Genomic DNA, 18,898 nt, shown 5'->3' with positions numbered 1-18,898 from the left:
TCTTGGCAGACAAGGTTCAAGTAACTTCCCAGCACTTCTTTACCAAATCATGGAGCAAGTCTCCTGATTCATGCAAGGCCCACCCTCATTCTATTCTATTCCTTCCAACATCAAGCTGCTTCTAGCTACCAGTCCTGGGCAGTTAAGTTGGAACGCAAATAGTACATAACAATAAGTTGAAAAAAGTTCTGTTAATCAATAATCATCATTGAGGATGGAAGTCACGAAAATAAAATAATAATAACAATAGTAATAAAATCAAAAAAAAAAAAAAGTCATTGAAATTATAGTTTTAGAAGGGTATTTAATATTTCCCAGCAATTATAGAAGAATTAACATATTGCCCGGCAAAAATTTTACAAGACTGGAAAACACATTTTTTACAATCTCCCGCTGCAAAGCATGTGAGTGAGGCCTGTTTGGACTCTGGACAGCCAACCATTCAATAGAAGTCATGGTAAACTCTGAATATGAGATTAAGATTTCAAAGTGCTTTCAACGAATTCATTCCACATTTTCGCTCACAGTTCCTAAATGCAGAATGCGCCAGAGAGATGCTAAAAGTTCAACTTCAGTATTGTAGATACGACCCCTCCGTGCTCAGCATACCTCCACCCTGAAGGTCAATATATACAAGGCCCTCACCAACAATTCTTTAAATCATGACGCAAGTTGATCCGTCTCTGAATTGCCCGTGATTCACAAAGCCTCCCTAAGACTAAATGTTCTAGCTATGTCCCTAGCATTGTCGTAATCATTCAGCTCAACCAGCATCTTCTTCAACCTACGGGCCAGTCCATTGGTCTCAATTTCAGTCACACCAGATGCATACTTTTTCTCCAATGTCCTTCCCAATGACCTTACGTGATCCACCAAAGGTCGCAATTTATGGCTGCAAAAAGAGGCCCATTTAGTATAAAGCTGGCTTTGATTGATGCAATTCCAAGAAGCAGGAAATGTAAAGACGATGATACTAATAATACCTGTGGTCTCCAGTGACACTTGGACCTGCCCACACACCAGATAAAGAAGCAATGATTCTTTCAGTTCTTGTAACAGCATCATGTACATTAGATGCAATGCTTCGAACATGGGGTAGAACCTTCCCACACAAAAGCTCATCAAGCACAAGCTTCTCCAGAACTGGCAATGCCAGGATATCTTTCCACAAGCAAATATTTTTCATCAGACGAACTGACATTCCAAACTGATAAGCTGCAACCCGTGCAGCATTTGGCACAGCCTTAAGCACAAGCGGGCTCCATGTTGGGACCTATAGCATAGAAATGAGCGGAACAAAATTATAAGCAAAAATAGTTTCGTCCAGCAAAAGTTAAATTTCTAATATGACCCAGAAAAAAAAAAAAAAACAAAACAAAACAAAAAAAGAAACAAAAATGCATACAAGCATGTTTATATCTGTGTGAAAGAGAGACAAAGAAGGAGGGAAAAGCAGTATATGGTTTTCAAGAACATATACCGTAATGTTAGCAACAGCATCAGCTAGACGCATGTGGATTGCAACCAACAGCTCTGCTAGAGCCTCACTAGAAGCTGGAACATAATTTGTTACCAAGCTTGTTGCAGAAACAGCATTTTTTGTTTCTTGAGTACTGAGCATGTCCCAACAGTGGGCAATTTCATGATGCAAAATAGGAATCGCAACCTTCTCTACCAGTGTTGGAACAAGATTACTATCAGCATCAGGACTTAGATCACTTCCGTCTTCAGGCAGACCATAATTAAACAGCAGGGAATGCCTGAACAGGAAAAGGAAAAAAAAATCAATGACAAACAAGAAGCCAAAGTGTGTATGAAGTACTTGCTTGTGCAAGACATCAAATTTCTAGGGAAGAATGCATGAAATTCCAAATTACACCAACTACAAAAAGTAAACCATGCTCATCAGAAGTAGGCAAAACATAATAAAAGATAGCAAAAAGCATAATAAACAGAACCAGTTTCAACACTCGCCAAAAAAAGTACCATTTCATATCAAAAAAATCTGCATCCTCATGGAGAGGGTCCCATTTTAGAAGTTCTAGTCTCACATATGGTGAGAAAATGGCAGGTGCACTTAATGACATGTAGGCATCTCGATAGCTTGTTGAATATTCTTTTTTCCAGCTTTCAAACCTTTCTTTAACCACAGACAGTTGTGAATATTCTTCAGAAGCATCACTGAGAACTTGATCTGCAGTCTGAAGCAATAAATCACGGTTTGACTGATAGGCTGCACTTTCACTGTCACTCTCATCCGTGCTTGATTCTCCCTCTATTTTCTGATCACTACCATCTACCTCCATAGCCGACAACCTCTTTGACTCAAATGGAGCTTTCCTACGGTGACGAGCCTCAGCTCTCCTCTTCATATCCATACGTTTCTGTTGGTTGATGTCTCTACCAAATTCATCCAACTTCACTGGTAAATTAGCTTGTTCTTTTGCAGTAGCTAATGCAGCTTGTGCTGCACTTGTGGCAGCAGCAACAACTGATGCACTGCTCCCATGTTCACTAAAAACCAACATTGCTGCCCTTACAGCAGCTTCCACCTCCATCATTTCATCATCATTATCAGCAGTTCTTCTTTCCACAATTGCAGATGCACGTTGTTCATGAAGCTTCTGCATCTGTTCTTCCAATTCCTCAATGTAAGGAGCTTTATGCTGAAAGGTAAGAATTACAGCAAATTGAGTACACATTCGCATCCAGATGCACATATATTAAACAAACAACTTTTTTGAAGAAGTGCATGGTAGATATAAGCTCCAATGTCTTTTATATTCTACACACTTCTGTTCACTGTGGTTAAAAGCTAGCTTAAAATGCACACTAGCTAAAGCATCCTGATACATGTCAATAACAGAGGCCTGAAAAAGAAAGACTTCTTACGGGGCAAAAGTAGTAATAAATCAGTTATAGACAAGCTAACCTTCTGTCAGTACTCAAGTGTGCCACACACGATAATTAATGTGCTAAATAAGAGAACATTTGCATTAGTAATAAATATGATAAATAATAATAATAATAACAACAACAATACTCTTATGTAATGTTATTAGCATTCCCATATAAAAATACTCTGTAATATTTATACTCTAGGTAAATATCATAGTAGTCAAATTGAGATTTGAGTCGAGAACAAAATCTTCATTTAATGAATCAAGAATCGAATTGAGAGACTCAACAAAAGTTCTCAAAATTAATTAAAAGCAGTATTGACAAAAAAAAAATATAAGTAAAAAAAATCAAAACAACATATTTTGATAAATATAGAACTACCATTTAGCTAATAGAAGCACATATTCTTATTTTGTTACATAGTCTTATGTTATAAGTTATAAAACTCTTGAATTATAGACCATGATTATCATTATGCACATGCTGAAACTCCCATTTAAGTTTATCAAGGATAATGGGTTAAAATAAAAGGTCAGAATATATATTACTATAAGTATCATAATTTGAAAAGTATAATTAGAGACCTATACATATATATATATACATACATATATATACATATATAGAAACAGAGGGAGGGAAGAAAAATTACTAAGGATTAGTTTTGAGGCTATAGAGTCTAACAACCTTTTGGAAAAAAAAATCGACCAAATAGATCACCCAATCTATTGATTCCTCTGATTCAGTCACAACTCAAATACATTTGTGATTGACCTCGTAGATTCAAATTTATACGATGGGGAGTTGAATCAAATGTACAAATCTAATTGAGAATCGTAAGATTCTAAAACAGCAAATTCACCCTATAGATTCAAATTGCTAAGATGGGGAATCAAATCAAATTGAGAATCATAAAGTTCTGAAAACTGCATAAATAGTAGTTGACACAACATCATAAAGAATAAGATTAAAATGCAATACCTTAAATTTAAAAACCAATTAAAAAATTTATAATTTGTGAAGTCATATAGCTGACACCAACTAATTCAGGATTAAGACTTAATTGTTATTGATGTTATCTGATGCAGCATTTAGCACGAAAAAAGGATTGTCAAAAGAACCTCAAAAAAAAAAAAAAGATTCAATCCAGAATCTAAAGGATAAATAGAGCAATGGAGCTTATTGAAAAAGGTATGCATATCAAAATTACCAAAAGTCTCCTAATAGAAAGAATACGTGAGTATATATATAATGCCATTGTCATTACAGTATGCCACTAAAACCTTGCCATAAAAAGTTGTAACCTAATAGAAGTGATGCAAAGAAGAGATGCAGCAGAATTGCAGAACACAAGACCATTTCATCTTGCTGAAAAAAAAAAGCTATCAATTTCAACTCAAGCATGGCAAAAATACATTATCATCTTGCTTACCATGTTTTCTTCAACACAAAAATCATCCTGATCGTCTTTTACATTTACTGATTAATTGTATTGTTAATATAAATTTATTTCTCGTTATGATTACCACGAGGGAATGTTGATAACACAGAAAATACTATTGCCTTCCTTTGTCCAACAAATAATTTACTTATTCCCACTTTTAATTAAATACTATGCAGGACATAGAATTAGGACTCATACCTGCAGAAATTCACATATAACAGAAACAAAGCCACGAAGCTTTTGCATAAAGATGAACTTCTCACCAGCAGCAGACAGAGACCTTTCAAGAGCAGTAATGTTCATCAATGAGGCAGATAAATTCTCATCTGTCTTTGCCAGCGACAAAACTGTTCTACTATGAGATTCCTGAGACAAGAATTTAGAGTTAAATGAATACAAATGCAAGTATTATTCCTGTACAATAACAAACTATGAATCTGATTTCAAACATCTATATATGTTCACATTGGGTAAAATGAATAGAATAAACAGTCACGAATAAGTGCTTTGACTTGAATTGAAGGCCCTGCTATGCCAGCAAATGAAATTAATCAAACCAGAACTTCAATAGTAATGGTATGGAATCATTTAACTAACTCCCTAAATGATCACTTCTACTCCCAGATCTGATAGCCTAGTCTGGCTTCTTCACTCATAAGTTCCCCCATCTTGGTTTATCTTAAGAAAGAATTAGGAATGCTTCAACCTAACAACAACTTCCACCCCCTCATTGATTCTTTCTACACTTCCTTGGTTGCAGCTTATTCTGTAACATCTAGAGTATGTGTCCAATGGTTTGCTATACAGGAAAAGAACTCGAAAATTTTGGTTTTCTACGTACTCCCCTCAACTTGCTCTTTTATCTGCATTTTTTTATATAATTTGCAAACTAATACATAAAAAAATAAAAAATAACTGCTAATAACCACAGCAAGAATCCTTATACTCATATTGACCAATTTTAAGCTTAAAAAGTTTTCCACTGATTGTAATCTTGCAGTTCCAGTATAGTTCAAGAGTTTCAAATTTCAGTTCAAAATTATCACAAACAAATTGCCACAGTTAACACCATTAAAGTTTAACAGAGATTTCAGAACATATAAATATCTAATTTGAGAGTGATTTTGTGGCACCAGTCTTTCTATTAAAAATGATAATCCCACAAATTGTAATTTCAACTTTCAAATAACTAGTACAAGATCAAAATTACAATACCTTAAGCCTCCTGACATTGTCCTGCAAAGCTTTCCTAGCAATCTCAGCCTGTTGCGGTATGGACAAGGCATCTGAACCTTGAGATGCTACAGATGACCCTCCAATGCTTGGAACAGAACCATACATAACAGGTCTCTGCTGCTGCTGTGGCTGCTGATTTTGCAGCAAAGCAGTGGTACTACTAGTGAATACCCTGGTAGTACCAGAAACATCATCCATTCTCTTTCCTAGACCTTTCCTAAATTGCTCTTCCTCCCAAATTTTGTCCTCTTCATCCTCATCGTCAACACCACCAGTGCCCTCCTCCATGGTAACTTGATTATTATGATATCTAGCAGCGGTGATACCAGTCATTCCTTTGATACGACCATTGTCATCACCATCATTGTCAAAATCTTCAAATACACCGTGACCGCTGCTACTGGTCTCTTTTTTCCCAATCATGGCAATCCGCGTCCGAAACTCAGGCTCTTCATCGCTCAAGCCTTCTGCCGCTCCATGACTAGGTCCTCCATCCAAGGATATATAATCGGGAGCAGCTGCCCTCGACTGCCTCATCCGCTCCCGTCTCGCCCTGATCTTTTTGATAGTCTCCTCATCTGGAATCAACGAATAATCATTTGACTTCCCTAACCCCAATGACGCGAATCTATTTTCTGCATCATTCCTGTCACTGCCTTCTGGCTGTTGGTCGTCTTCTTCAGAGTCCAATTGTTGGGATTGTTTTAGGGTTTGCGCAACTGGGTCTTCCTGGGTGGGTTTGAGAAGGCCCTTGAGAATGATTTTGGGCTCAGAAGTAGAGGATGACGGAGTCTTCAAGGCGGAAGATGTGGGTTTAGCGAGGGTGCGAGTGTTCTTTTGGAGCTCAAGAAGGGCTTCTTTGGTGTAAATACCAGCTTGGGGAAGCACATTGGAGGTAGTAGACGATGGGGTAGGAGGCAGACGGTCCTTGGAGACGGTAAGCTTGTGAGAAGAACTGGGTTTGGTGAGACGCGAAGAAGGTTTCTGAGAAGAAGAAGATTTGGAGGAGGAGATGCGGGAAGATGGGGTATCGTCGTCTTCGTCGTCGGCAAAGCTGAGAAGCTTCTTGGGTTTGGAAGAAGAGGAAGAGGAAGAAGGTTTACGGGAGGCAGCTGAGCTGTGAACGTTGGTGCTAGCGTCGTTATTATCATCATATTCCTCTCCTCGGCGGCGGAAGTTTCTGGATTTGGTAGAGCTGCTCATGATGCTTGAGAGACCAAAAGAGACGAGTCCGCTTTTCTATCCACGGGTATCTAAGAAAATGGGTTTATAGACTTATAGCTTGCAGTCCCAGGCTTGGACAACCAGTAGGTTGAACGCAAATCCCTCTTCCATTTGAACTCTCCCCGAGTCCCTCTGGGTTTTGTTTTTTCTTTTTTTTTTTTTTTTTTTTTTTTTTTGGGGGGGGAGGATTCAGGTCTCAGGACCTTACTTACCTTGAAGGCTAGGGAGATTGGACTTTCGTTCCTTTTCAATCTCTTCACTTCTCTGTATTGTGCAGGCCTCTCTTCTGGACCTATTTGTAGGCCCAATCGAATGAGACATATACACACACACTTACCCATAAAATATGAATTTTATGGTAACTTTAAATAGGAAGAAGGAAAATAAAAAAAGAAAAATAAATAAATAATAATAATTAAGGAGGAAAGTAAAAAATTATTGGTGTATTTAAATAATTAAAGGAAAATATTAGCAGTAAAATTATTTTATAAATAATAAATTTAAAATTTTAACACTAAATATTTAAAAAGAATATAACAAATATGGGAATGTATGTATTTATAATTCTAAATATTAAAGAGCAAATAGGAATAAATTATAAATTTTTTTCTATTTAATATCTTTCTTTTTCTTTTTTTCACTTTCCTCTCATTCAAATAAAAGTGAGTGAAAAATAAAATTATTTGTCCACTAATTTCACTATATCAAAATATGGTGTCACTCTGTAAAATAATTTCATATAAATGAAAATCTAGACCCACATAGTATAATTTATATATATATATATATTTGAAGTTATAGTGTTGTTGGAACAACTATGAAAAATTACTTTTATCTATTTAAAATTTAAATATATTTTGAAAAAAATGGTCTATTAAAAACTTTTATTTTCAGTTTGAGTGTTTTAGAGTTTAGAATTTAATTTTGTTATTTCTATAATTGGCCTAGTTTAATTTCATTGTTTAATTTTTGTGAATGGACAATAATGTCAATGTACTTGTCATCTGGATATGCACCCAATTGCCAAACCTCTCTTGTTATTCTTTTCTTATTGTTATCTTTTATCAAAGAGTTTCATATTGTTTTGGTTTTAATTAATTTAACTATTAAATATAATCGATGATAGCGGTTGCTGATAATTAATACTTTGTAATGAATAGTTAATTGTAATTACTAGCGGATAATTTATTTTAACTGATATAGTTTAGATATTGAGTAAAATGAGTAATAAGGATATATATTAATTTCTATTTCAAAAATATATATATATATTAATTTATTATATTAGTAAAATAAATACAAAAATATTAATATTATACTATATATGATAATTAAAATAAAAAATTTAAATAAAATTTTATTTTTTCTTCACATGTATAATTTTTATTATATAATAATAACTATTGTAATTAGTTTAATTATTATTTGTAGTATTTTTAATTTATGTATTATTTATTGTAATTTTAAATAATTTATTGATGTAAAAAATTTAATTTTAAACTATTATAAAAAATTATAAAAGGATAATATGGTATGAGTAAAAGTAAAACAAAAACGGTTACATGTTAATTGTAAACAATTTGAAAATTAGAGCTAAAATGAAATATAACTGATAGATCTCATATAAGTTATCTATTAGTTATTTTTTATCTTTTTAAAAATTTGTTACACGCTTCATTTAGTTATTTTTGATATCTATCGGTTATTAATTATAAATTATAATCAAATGTTAAATTAAATATTTCTTAATTTTTTTAATAATTCATCGATATATATTTTATACGTTTATTAAATATAAATCATTTGTATTTTTCAATGGTTTTGTTCATGACATACAAAAAATAAGGAACCATACTTATGGATTGGATAAAATTTATTGGCAATAGAAATGCTCTCAGTCAAGAGTTTCGAATAAATGTAAAGAATGGTCAAAATACCATTAATTAGTCGCAATACTTTGAATTTAAATCATTTGGTGCTAAATTTATTTGATTATTAATAAAATCAAACCATTCTATCTATTTTAGTGGTTCATTTAGATACGTTAAATATTTTAATATGACATTATAAAAAATGGACAATATAGTAGGAGTTCAGGCTATAAGATCAATCATCCTCTTCCTTTATTATTTCTCTAGTAGCATAAAAATGCACATGGTTTATTCAAATTTCCCCTAAGTGTAACTTTTACCTCTGGATAATTTTTCTTTATGCTGTTTTTGTCTATCTATTTGGTTAGACATGGGGTGCTATCTTATTTGTTCTAATTGTCAACTCCAGCCTGAGAACTTAGAACGTATATTTTTCGTGTCAACATGATCGTGCTACGTGGCTCATCAATCCTTGTAATTACAGACACAATTCGATGGAATTTTTAATTTTCTGTATTTTGTGGGAAGCATTACATGATATGGCTAAATTGAATTCAATTTCAAATTAAAAAAAAAAAAATCACTTAGATTTTATTTTAATAAGAAAAAATTTAATAAAAATAATCAATTAATTAGTAATACTATGATTTTTATAATATAGATAAATTAAACCTCGATTAAGATTGAAAATACTTCGATTCAATATTATAAAACTAAAAGTAATATGAAAAAAAAATTTAATAAAAACTCAACCGATTGAATCGAATTAAATTAAATCAGTTCAATTTAAATTAATTTCTCTATTGTTTTAATTCAGTTTTTATAAATATATAAATTTTAATTTTTAAATCGATTTTAAACTGAATTAACCGAATAATCGCCCCTACTTAATCTTTTTACCACTTTCAACTTATTATTAATTGTGATGTTGTATGCAATAAATAATTTTTACAAGCCGCTATAATTGTGACTTCTATAAACAACATTGGGTCGTAGTGTGCGGTACTGCAAGTCTGCAAATAGGATTCCATGCTCTTCTTTTACATTAAGGGTGGCTCATGCTTTATTAATAATAGTTAAATTATTATCTAATGAGATCCAGTGAAGTCACCAGATCTGTGACTTGTTCAATAAAAAATGCATGTTTTTGAGAATTTATATGGATAATTTCAAACTCGATTTTGAAAAAAAAATCTACAAAATATGAAAAAAAAGTTAAGGTCTAACGGAACCCTTCAATAAAGATGCCTTAATAAAAAGATGACATGAGAAATAAAAAGAGAGAGAGAAAGGAGGCTCCAGAGAGAAAAGATGGAGGATATGTCACAGCATATGTCCCAACATATGTGTGAGAATGTGGGAGAAAAAATGAGTGAGAGTCCTTTTTCTTTTATTAGATATATACACCAATTGTTCTTCTGACACACCCTTTGTAAATTATTTAACTGAACCGAAAATGTCTTATTGCAAGTGTATCAAACGGTTTATTAATGATGGACGATTGGTTAATAAATGTAAAGTCAGCGAGCCCGTACCTCGTCTACAAATAGCTTCATATCAATTTATTTTACCAGTATGTGCATTTATGGCATCGATGATGTCTTGAAGAGACAACCAATACATAAAAAGTTGACATCCTATCCTAATCTCATTAGGTCGTGCTCAGTTCACCTAATTTGTATTGAGGTGGGTCTCCTCTAGTCACTTATGAAACCCTGAACTCTGATAAAGTTATAAATATTATTCCGACCTTTATATGTCATAGGATTTTTATACTATCCGGTCAGACCTTCTAATTTCTTGTATTTGTTTGAGTAAATAATAAAAAGGCTACATCGCTCTGGTTTAACATATATTTCTACATGTTTTTCTCCATTTCTCTATTTTTTTAACACGAGCTTCAACTCTCTGCTCTTTTTTTTGTTCTATCATCTTGTTAGTTTGATTGAGAACATGAATAATTAGTTAAATAATTCCTCAAAATAAAAAACGTGGATGAGCTGGAACTGGATTTCTTAGGCAAAAGGAAGAGTAAAATAACAGTCAAAAGGCTTTGCAGCGCATGAATCTATGCAAGATAGGAATAACTGGTGGCCGACTGTGAACTTAAAGCCAATCTTTTCATCAATTAGCTTTCTCAAAAAACTTTGCTGAATTGCCTCCTCACACATAAAATAGAAAGGTAGTGGGAAAATGTGGGGGATACAGGGGGAGACTGGAGAGGGATAGGGTAATATAGGAATAAAAAAAAAAAAAAATCTTTCTCGGTGAACCAGGTTTTATAACATAAATATTATATAGTACAATATTTATATCCTTCAATATTATGGCCTTGACATCAACTCTTTCATTGCAATTTCTTTTACCTCCAGATGGTACAACTTTGGTGCCAAGCAGCAGTGATCTATCTTTCTCCCACCAATAAATGGACCATGAGCCTTAAGATGCTCTTCCAATGCCTTCAAGCCAATCCTATCCTGCTCATGTCCGTTGTTGATATCCTCACTTTTCAAGAATTTCACAAAGATTGGAATATCTTTGAACCTACAAAAGCATACTCATTGAGATCTGATCAGGTGCAACTTGTAGGAAAGTTTCTTCACTTCCCAAGTTATTTTATATTAAACTAGGTTTCATTTTTTTTTAAATAAGTAAAATTTAAGACTAGATTATTATTCAAAATTTAATGAGTTTTAGTTTATTAGCATTGAAGTTAATTTCAAAATTTAAAATTTTTAAATTCAACTTTAACTCTTCATTTAATATTTATTCATTTTATAAAAAAACAATTTAAATAATTTTTTATAAAATTATATAAAAAATTGTTATAAAAAATCAATTTAATTTAATTTTTACAAAATCTTTAATTTCAAATGATGGGTAAAAGAGCCCATTATATGAATAAAAATATTTATTTTTAATAGGATAAACTACAATTTAGTAGTTTCTAAAATTTTACTATTAAATCCTTAATATATTTAAAAATTCAAATTGTTTCATACCATTAAAATCATAGTTAACTATATATTAATTATAATAAAAAACCTTAAAGTTTAATTATATCTATAATTTAGTTTCTTAATTTAGAGTTTATATATATTTTTCAATTTATTTTAATTTTATTCCATTTGTCCTATAATTTTTATCTACTTTATATTTTTAATACATATTAAAAATATAATTTTTTTATTAACTTTTCAATTACATTTCTCTTAAAAATATTAATTTTTATTAAATATTAAGAGATATTTTAAATATTTATTTAAAAAATAATATTTAATAAAAATTTTTAAAAATAAAATAAATTTAAATAGAATTATAATAAATAATTTATATATTATTATAATATGAAAAAGGAAATGAATAATAATTTTAAAAGAGAAAATAAAGAAAGTTGAGACAGAGAGAATATTATAAATTTTAACTGTAAATATTTCAACTATACATAAATAAATATTTATAATTTTATAAGTTAATTTTAAATAATATATTTATTTACAAATAAATTTTTATATTTTTAAATTATGCTTAAATATTATAAGTATTTAAATAATCCCTGCAATTTTAATTCGATCAGTACATATTATAATTATTTACAAATAAAAATTATATTTTATAAATTGATCTGAACATTTTGATTACTTAAAAATAATTCCTATAATTTAAAAAATCAATACTTGTATATTATAACTATTTATAAATTATTATTATTATTATTATTATTATTTTATTAAGAAGCTCCTATATTCTTATAAATTAATCTTTAATAATTACAATTATTTATATATAATCCCTATGTTTATATAAATTAATCACTAAATACTATATTATTTATGAATAAAAGACATATATTTTCATAAATTCATCCATTACTATATAAAAATTCATCCTTAAAATAATTATGTAGCAACGGATGAATTCTGGCATTGTAATTGGATTTCTGAGTTCTCTATAAACGAGGAGGAGAGAGTGCAAACGGCACTTCGTTTTGTTGGACGCTGAATAGGAAAGTTGTGTGCGCCAATGGACTTGGGGTAGGTGCACCGTGCACCCGCGTTTTCTTGTTGTGTTTGGTCAGTTCTGCCACGGAAGCTCGTCTCCACAGAAAGGGACTAAAACGGTGGGTGGGTGGCGCACAGAATGAAAACAAAACCACACCGTCTCGCTCATCACGTGCTTAATGTATTTTCCTTGATGATACTATCAGCCACGCTTTCTTTTAGGCAGCTAAAGGGTAATATTCTACTCTGTGGGTCCGCATCCTAGTCGTTAAATTACTAACAACTTTATCATCGGACGCCTTTTATTTGAAATCCGTGGCAATATCAAGACCGTCATCTTGCGTAGAATTGGTCTCTCTTTAATTTATAAGGCCAAATTCACAGTTCCCTTTGCTAGCTCCCGGTAGCCAAGTAAAAAGACTAGTCTAATAGTGACCTTAGAAAAAGAAGAGAGCAGAGTATAAAAGATTGGTAATCTGCAACGCATTTGTTTACCAACAGATCCCCTTTTGAGCTTAGCTAGAAGGAGAATACCAGGTAACTGCGACTACCTGGGGCTTTCCTTCTCCTCTCTTGGTTTAGTTGCATCATTTAAGCTTTTGTCAGTTCGTTGATATGTATATATATTTTTTTCTGTATTTGGTCGCCTCTTCTCTTATTTCCTTTTTTTCATCTTTCTCTTCTTCTTTTTTTAGATCTGCCGATTGCAAAATGAATTCATCCATTTCTCTCATTCCTTTCCTATTTCATTACTACATCGATTCCTTAATTTCAGTTCATTTCCTTATCCTGCAATCCCCCAGAAATTCTTGAATCAACCAGAAGATGAAACAATTGCATCCATCCGTATAATTAGCTAATTTTATAACTTTCTTATGTGATTGTAGGTATTAGACTATTTGGAATTAGAGTTAATTGAAAGAGCGAATGGCCAATATAGACATCGAGGGAATCCTAAAGGAGCTACCTGAAGATGGGCGTGTCCCAAAGACAAAGATCGTGTGCACGCTTGGTCCTGCTTCTCGATCTGTCCCTATGGCCGAGAAGCTTCTTAGAGCTGGCATGAATGTTGCCCGCTTCAATTTCTCCCATGGTACCCATGAATATCACCAGGAGACCTTGAACAATCTTAGGGTTGCCATGCAGAACACCCAGATCCTCTGTGCTGTCATGCTTGATACCAAGGTCTCACTTTTTGTTCCAGTTTTATTTCATCTTACTATTGCTCGTGCTACATTTGATTGACTGTGTCGATCTGGCTGCTTTTCTTTAGTTTTTTAGTCATCATCATCACTTTCTTTTCTATTTCTTTTGTGTGCGCGTGTGTATGTGATGGAGGCATTACCTTTAGAATGTGGAAGAGAGCAATGGATCTCAGTAATAACTTTGGACAATCTGAGTCTTGAGGGAAATTTGGTTTTATTGATTACATATAAAAAAATGTAGATATATGCATATACAATAAATCAATTCAAAATTTTTAAACAACAATCTTATGGTTCCAAAGACTGTAAATATGCATGGTATGGAAAGTTCAATTATAAAATGTGCCTTAGACACCACAAAGACCTTTGGGCATGAGACTTGTTTGCAGTGGTTAATTATTACACGCATCCTTTCTGAGCTCATATGACTTGGCTAAAAATATATCTTTGCAGCTCCTTGGGATTGAAAATTCTATAGGAACATTATACTAGTTGCACAGCTATGTAGTGCTTGTTTGGCAGTAAGCTTAAAACTATATTTAAAAGAAAAAGAAATCTTTTAGTTTGAAACTGCATTCTATTGTTTTTGAAGATTTATGACAGGAAATGTCAAATCTACTGTAAATAGCGGTTTTACTTAAATCAAAATTTTCAGGATATGTATTTTTTTAAAATTATTTCAAACATTAGACATGACTAGGTATTTTCATGGCATATTGATGGTAACCTTGTGGAGAAATTGTCTTTGGAAACTATTCTCAATTGCGTTATGATTTGACTAGATTTATTGTTGCACCATCGTGTTTTGTATGCATGGTTTCTGAAGGTTTATTAAATGAAAGGTGCACTTTTCCACCTTGAATATAAATTTTATGCATGATGTGGAAAACTCTGACAATTTTTTTACCAAGTGTAAAGTTTTGAATCCCCTGTTGAGAGAGAGAGAGAGTTCATATTTATTGTATAGGGCATCTTTCACTAGTGTCAAGGAATAAATTTATTTTATGGCAAAAAGATAATTAAGTTCAGAAGTAATTTGTTTATACTGCAAGTAAATGACAATTTGTGATGCGAGTGTTCTGTTTATCTGATTTTCTGCTCTAAGGATTTTCTGTCATTTGAATATTTTCCTCGACTTACTGAGTTTAAGGCGGTCTTAATGGCTGTCTGTGAGGATAATCTTACATGTACTGCTTTCAATAGTACTAAAAATTCCATGTTAATGTCAACTGCCAATACCCTTTGGAACAGTGTTGTGCTCAAAAATTGATGTTGATGATGCATGTTTCTTTGCGACAAATGCATCCATGTAATGCTTTATACACATTGCATGGATTACCTGACTATGTATACATCTATATTGGGATGTCATGTGAAAGTTGGTAATGGTTTTTTTACTTCACAAATCACAGTTATTTTGAAGTTCTCATTTTTGTTTTATTTTTGTACCTTCTTTATTACTATTTGTTTCAAGAACATATATTTTCAATTTCTGTTTGGAACTTGAGGATGACTATTATATGGAAACTACACAAATGGACTGTGTACTTCGTTTTACAATTAATAGAGTTTTAAATTCTGAGTTCATTGTGCTGGTGCTGAATTGCTTACCATGTGCCTGCGGGGCCTTTTATTTCCCCTCCCTACTTGTGAAGTTCAATGTTGAAAAATTTAATAGTTGTAAGTGAAGGATTTGCACTAACCTCTTATCTTCTGGGCATTGGATGCATGTTGCTCTTGGATGCATCGCATGTTTCCTCATTTTGCATAAACAGAAGGATTCACTCAAAAGGATCATATTTTATATTCATGTAGGGTTAATTATTCTGATAGGCATTCCTCTGTTTTCTTTTTGTTGGGTAGGGACCTGAGATTCGGACTGGTTTCCTGAAGGATGGAAAACCTATTCAGCTAAAGGAAGGTCAGGAAATCACTGTGACTACTGATTATGACATCAAGGGTGATACAGAGATGATCTCCATGAGCTACAAAAAACTGCCTGTGGATGTGAAACCTGGAAATACCATCTTGTGTGCTGATGGTACAATAACTCTGACTGTTTTGTCTTGTAACCCAGAGGCTGGAAGTGTGAGATGCCGCTGTGAGAACACTGCAACACTAGGTGAGAGGAAAAATGTCAATCTCCCTGGTGTTGTGGTGGATCTTCCAACACTGACAGAGAAGGATAAGGAAGACATCTTGGGTTGGGGTGTGCCCAACAAAATTGATATGATTGCTCTTTCATTTGTACGCAAGGGTTCCGATCTTGTTCATGTGCGCAAGGTTCTTGGGTCGCATGCCAAGCATATACAGTTAATGTCAAAGGTAGAATCCCCATCTCTGTTTGGTTTGCTGGTTGTTGTCAGTTTCATGCACAAGGCACATGGTATGTAACTTGTGCCTCCCTTGTAGGATTTTGTACTCTGCCTTGATGATGTGTTTGTTTGCTAACCCATTCCATTTTAGAAAGTAATTTTGATTATTTTTGTTGATAATTTTTGCTTGTTTATGTAGAAGTTGTTTTATTTGGTTGGTCAGATAATTAATAGTCTATTTTGGTTTTCCTTAGGTTGAGAACCAGGAAGGAGTTATTAACTTTGATGAGATCTTGCGGGAGACTGATTCATTCATGGTTGCTCGTGGTGATCTTGGAATGGAAATTCCTGTAGAGAAGATTTTCCTGGCGCAAAAGATGATGATATACAAGTGCAATCTTGTGGGCAAGCCTGTGGTCACTGCAACCCAGATGCTTGAATCCATGATTAAGTCTCCCCGACCAACCCGAGCTGAAGCAACTGATGTTGCTAATGCTGTTCTTGATGGTACTGATTGTGTTATGCTTAGTGGTGAGAGTGCAGCTGGGGCCTACCCAGAGATTGCTGTAAGGATTATGCGTAGGATTTGTATTGAAGCAGAATCATCGCTTGACTATGGAGCTATCTTCAAGGAGATGATAAGATCAACTCCACTTCCGATGAGTCCATTGGAGAGCCTTGCATCCTCAGCTGTACGGACTGCTAACAAGGCAAAAGCAAAGCTCATTGTGGTTTTGACGCGTGGAGGGACAACGGCTAAGTTGGTAGCCAAGTACAGACCAGCTGTCCCCATCCTGTCTGTGGTTGTCCCAGTCTTGACAACTGACTCATTTGATTGGACCTGCAGTGATGAGACCCCAGCTAGGCATAGTCTGATATACAGGGGCTTGATTCCTATTTTGGCAGAAGGATCTGCTAAGGCTACTGATGCAGAATCTACTGAAGTTATTTTGGAAGCTGCTTTAAAGTCAGCTACAGAGAGGAGGTTGTGCAAGCCAGGTGATGCTGTTGTGGCACTGCATCGAATTGGAGCTGCCTCAGTTATTAAGATATGCATCGTGAAATAATTGAATATGCAAAATGCCTTAGATATGGCTGGCGAGGCCGTTGCAAGAAAATGGACGATTATGATAATAATTATATTTTTTGGGACCTATCGTGGAATCAACGGAGGATGTAGTTATTTCCTCTGACTTCATTCTGTGCTATTTGTGGCTTGAATTGTCGTTTTAATTAGATAAAGTTAATGCTGTTGCTTAATCATATGTTCTTGTGGCATGTCCAAAACTCGAAGTCCAGGACATCTAGGAGATATCTGGTTATATCACTGATTCTATGAAATTTCTTTCTTGCTGCCGTGCGTTTTGTGAATCTTAAATCAGACTGTAGATGAATGATTTTGGTTAGAACTCTGTTCATTGTTCAATGAGGATTTGAATTATGCTGACTTTTAAGTGGAAGGGAAAGATGATTCTGCATAAACAAGTTATAGAGGTTTGAGCTATCAAGTTCATTCTTTGCAACTTCAGGTTCTTCTTCTTATTTTGTGTTTATTTCTTGGTTATGGGACATCAAATAAACAAATAATAGGGCTTTTTGCCCCCACAAGGGTAAAAAAAAAAAAGAAAGCGCAAAACTAGACTTCCCTTGTTAGAAAGCAAGAAGAAGCTGATGACAATCGGCTCTCAATCCTTTTTGTCATTCTCTTTCTTAAACTTTCAAATCATTTACTATTATCTTATGGGTAATTTTAATTATTTTAATGGTTAGTAGTCATTCTAATAATAATTAATTAATTATTATAAAAATATTTTTTAAATTTAATTTTCAATTTTTAAATACCAATATTTTAAATGAATAAGAAACTAAACCACACATTTAAAATTGTTGCCTAAGGGGGGGCGCTCATTTGCAAAAAGGGGTTCGGTGGTGGTGGGTCAAAGAGTATGACATTATCATTCTTACTTGTCCTCATTTGACTCGGTAAAGGCATCTTTTTTTTTTTTTTTAAATTTTTTTATAACCACCGCAGATTAATTGATTTTTTTTTTCCTTTTTTTGAGACAAATGCTCTAGGGGTAGTGTTTAACAAGACTCAAAAAGACTCCCTATGCCTTCCCTCTTTTCCGCTCTTTCTTGACTTTCGAACTATTTACTAGGCAATATTAATTATTTAAAAAAAACTCAAAAATAAAGTAAAAAAAGAATTTCAGTGATTTTAAAAACTCAAAATAATAATAAAAAAAATAAAACAGTAATAATATAAAAGAAAAAGACAATTTAGTATTTTACTATATTTTTAATGACAAAAATAAATAGAAGGATTATTTCGTTGACGGATAGAAAACATAAGGACGTTTTAATAAATTTTTAAAAATACAAGGATTGATTTGTTAATAATGACAATATCCAAAAGCTACAGATAAGATGAAAGATAAAAAAAAAAAAAAAAACAATAGAACAGAAATCAAATCAGTTAGAAATCAAAATAAAAGGAAATAAATCAACAATTCAAATGGAACTAAATCAGTGCAAAGCACACATCCCATTCACTGCCACTGACGGTAATAGTAGTGAAATGACTAAGTTGGCATACTTATCCATAAAGGATAAAAGAATGAAACATATATATCTCAGGAATATGAAGAAGCTTCGGAAGGATAGAGATTAGAGATTGAGGCTTAGTGTGGAGGGCCTTGAT

General features: G+C 33.0%; 2 protein-coding genes across 2 annotated transcripts; one reads left to right on the top strand and one right to left on the bottom strand.

The window, feature by feature from the left end:
• Positions 1–253: 253 nt before the first annotated feature.
• LOC110613339 (transcriptional repressor ILP1) lies at positions 254–7,020 on the bottom strand. The gene is made up of 6 exons (XM_021754415.2): positions 5,561–7,020; positions 4,544–4,711; positions 1,987–2,666; positions 1,481–1,760; positions 984–1,273; positions 254–892 (listed from the first exon to the last, which is right to left on the bottom strand). Exons 1-6 carry the CDS (start codon positions 6,782–6,784, stop codon positions 700–702), a joined length of 2,835 nt encoding a protein of 944 aa, XP_021610107.1. The 5' UTR covers positions 6,785–7,020; the 3' UTR covers positions 254–699.
• Positions 7,021–12,990: 5,970 nt separating this feature from the next.
• Positions 12,991–17,551, top strand: LOC110613444 (pyruvate kinase, cytosolic isozyme). Its single transcript, XM_021754572.2, has 4 exons — positions 12,991–13,214; positions 13,565–13,862; positions 15,746–16,207; positions 16,452–17,551. The coding sequence occupies exons 2-4, from the start codon at positions 13,605–13,607 to the stop codon at positions 17,262–17,264; spliced, it is 1,533 nt and encodes a 510-aa protein (XP_021610264.1). The 5' UTR covers positions 12,991–13,214; positions 13,565–13,604; the 3' UTR covers positions 17,265–17,551.
• The last annotated feature ends 1,347 nt before the right edge of the window (positions 17,552–18,898 follow it).

Source organism: Manihot esculenta, chromosome 4 (genome assembly GCF_001659605.2).
Source record: "Manihot esculenta cultivar AM560-2 chromosome 4, M.esculenta_v8, whole genome shotgun sequence".
NCBI lineage: Eukaryota > Viridiplantae > Streptophyta > Magnoliopsida > Malpighiales > Euphorbiaceae > Manihot > Manihot esculenta.
This window is presented reverse-complemented; position numbering and strand designations above follow the sequence as displayed.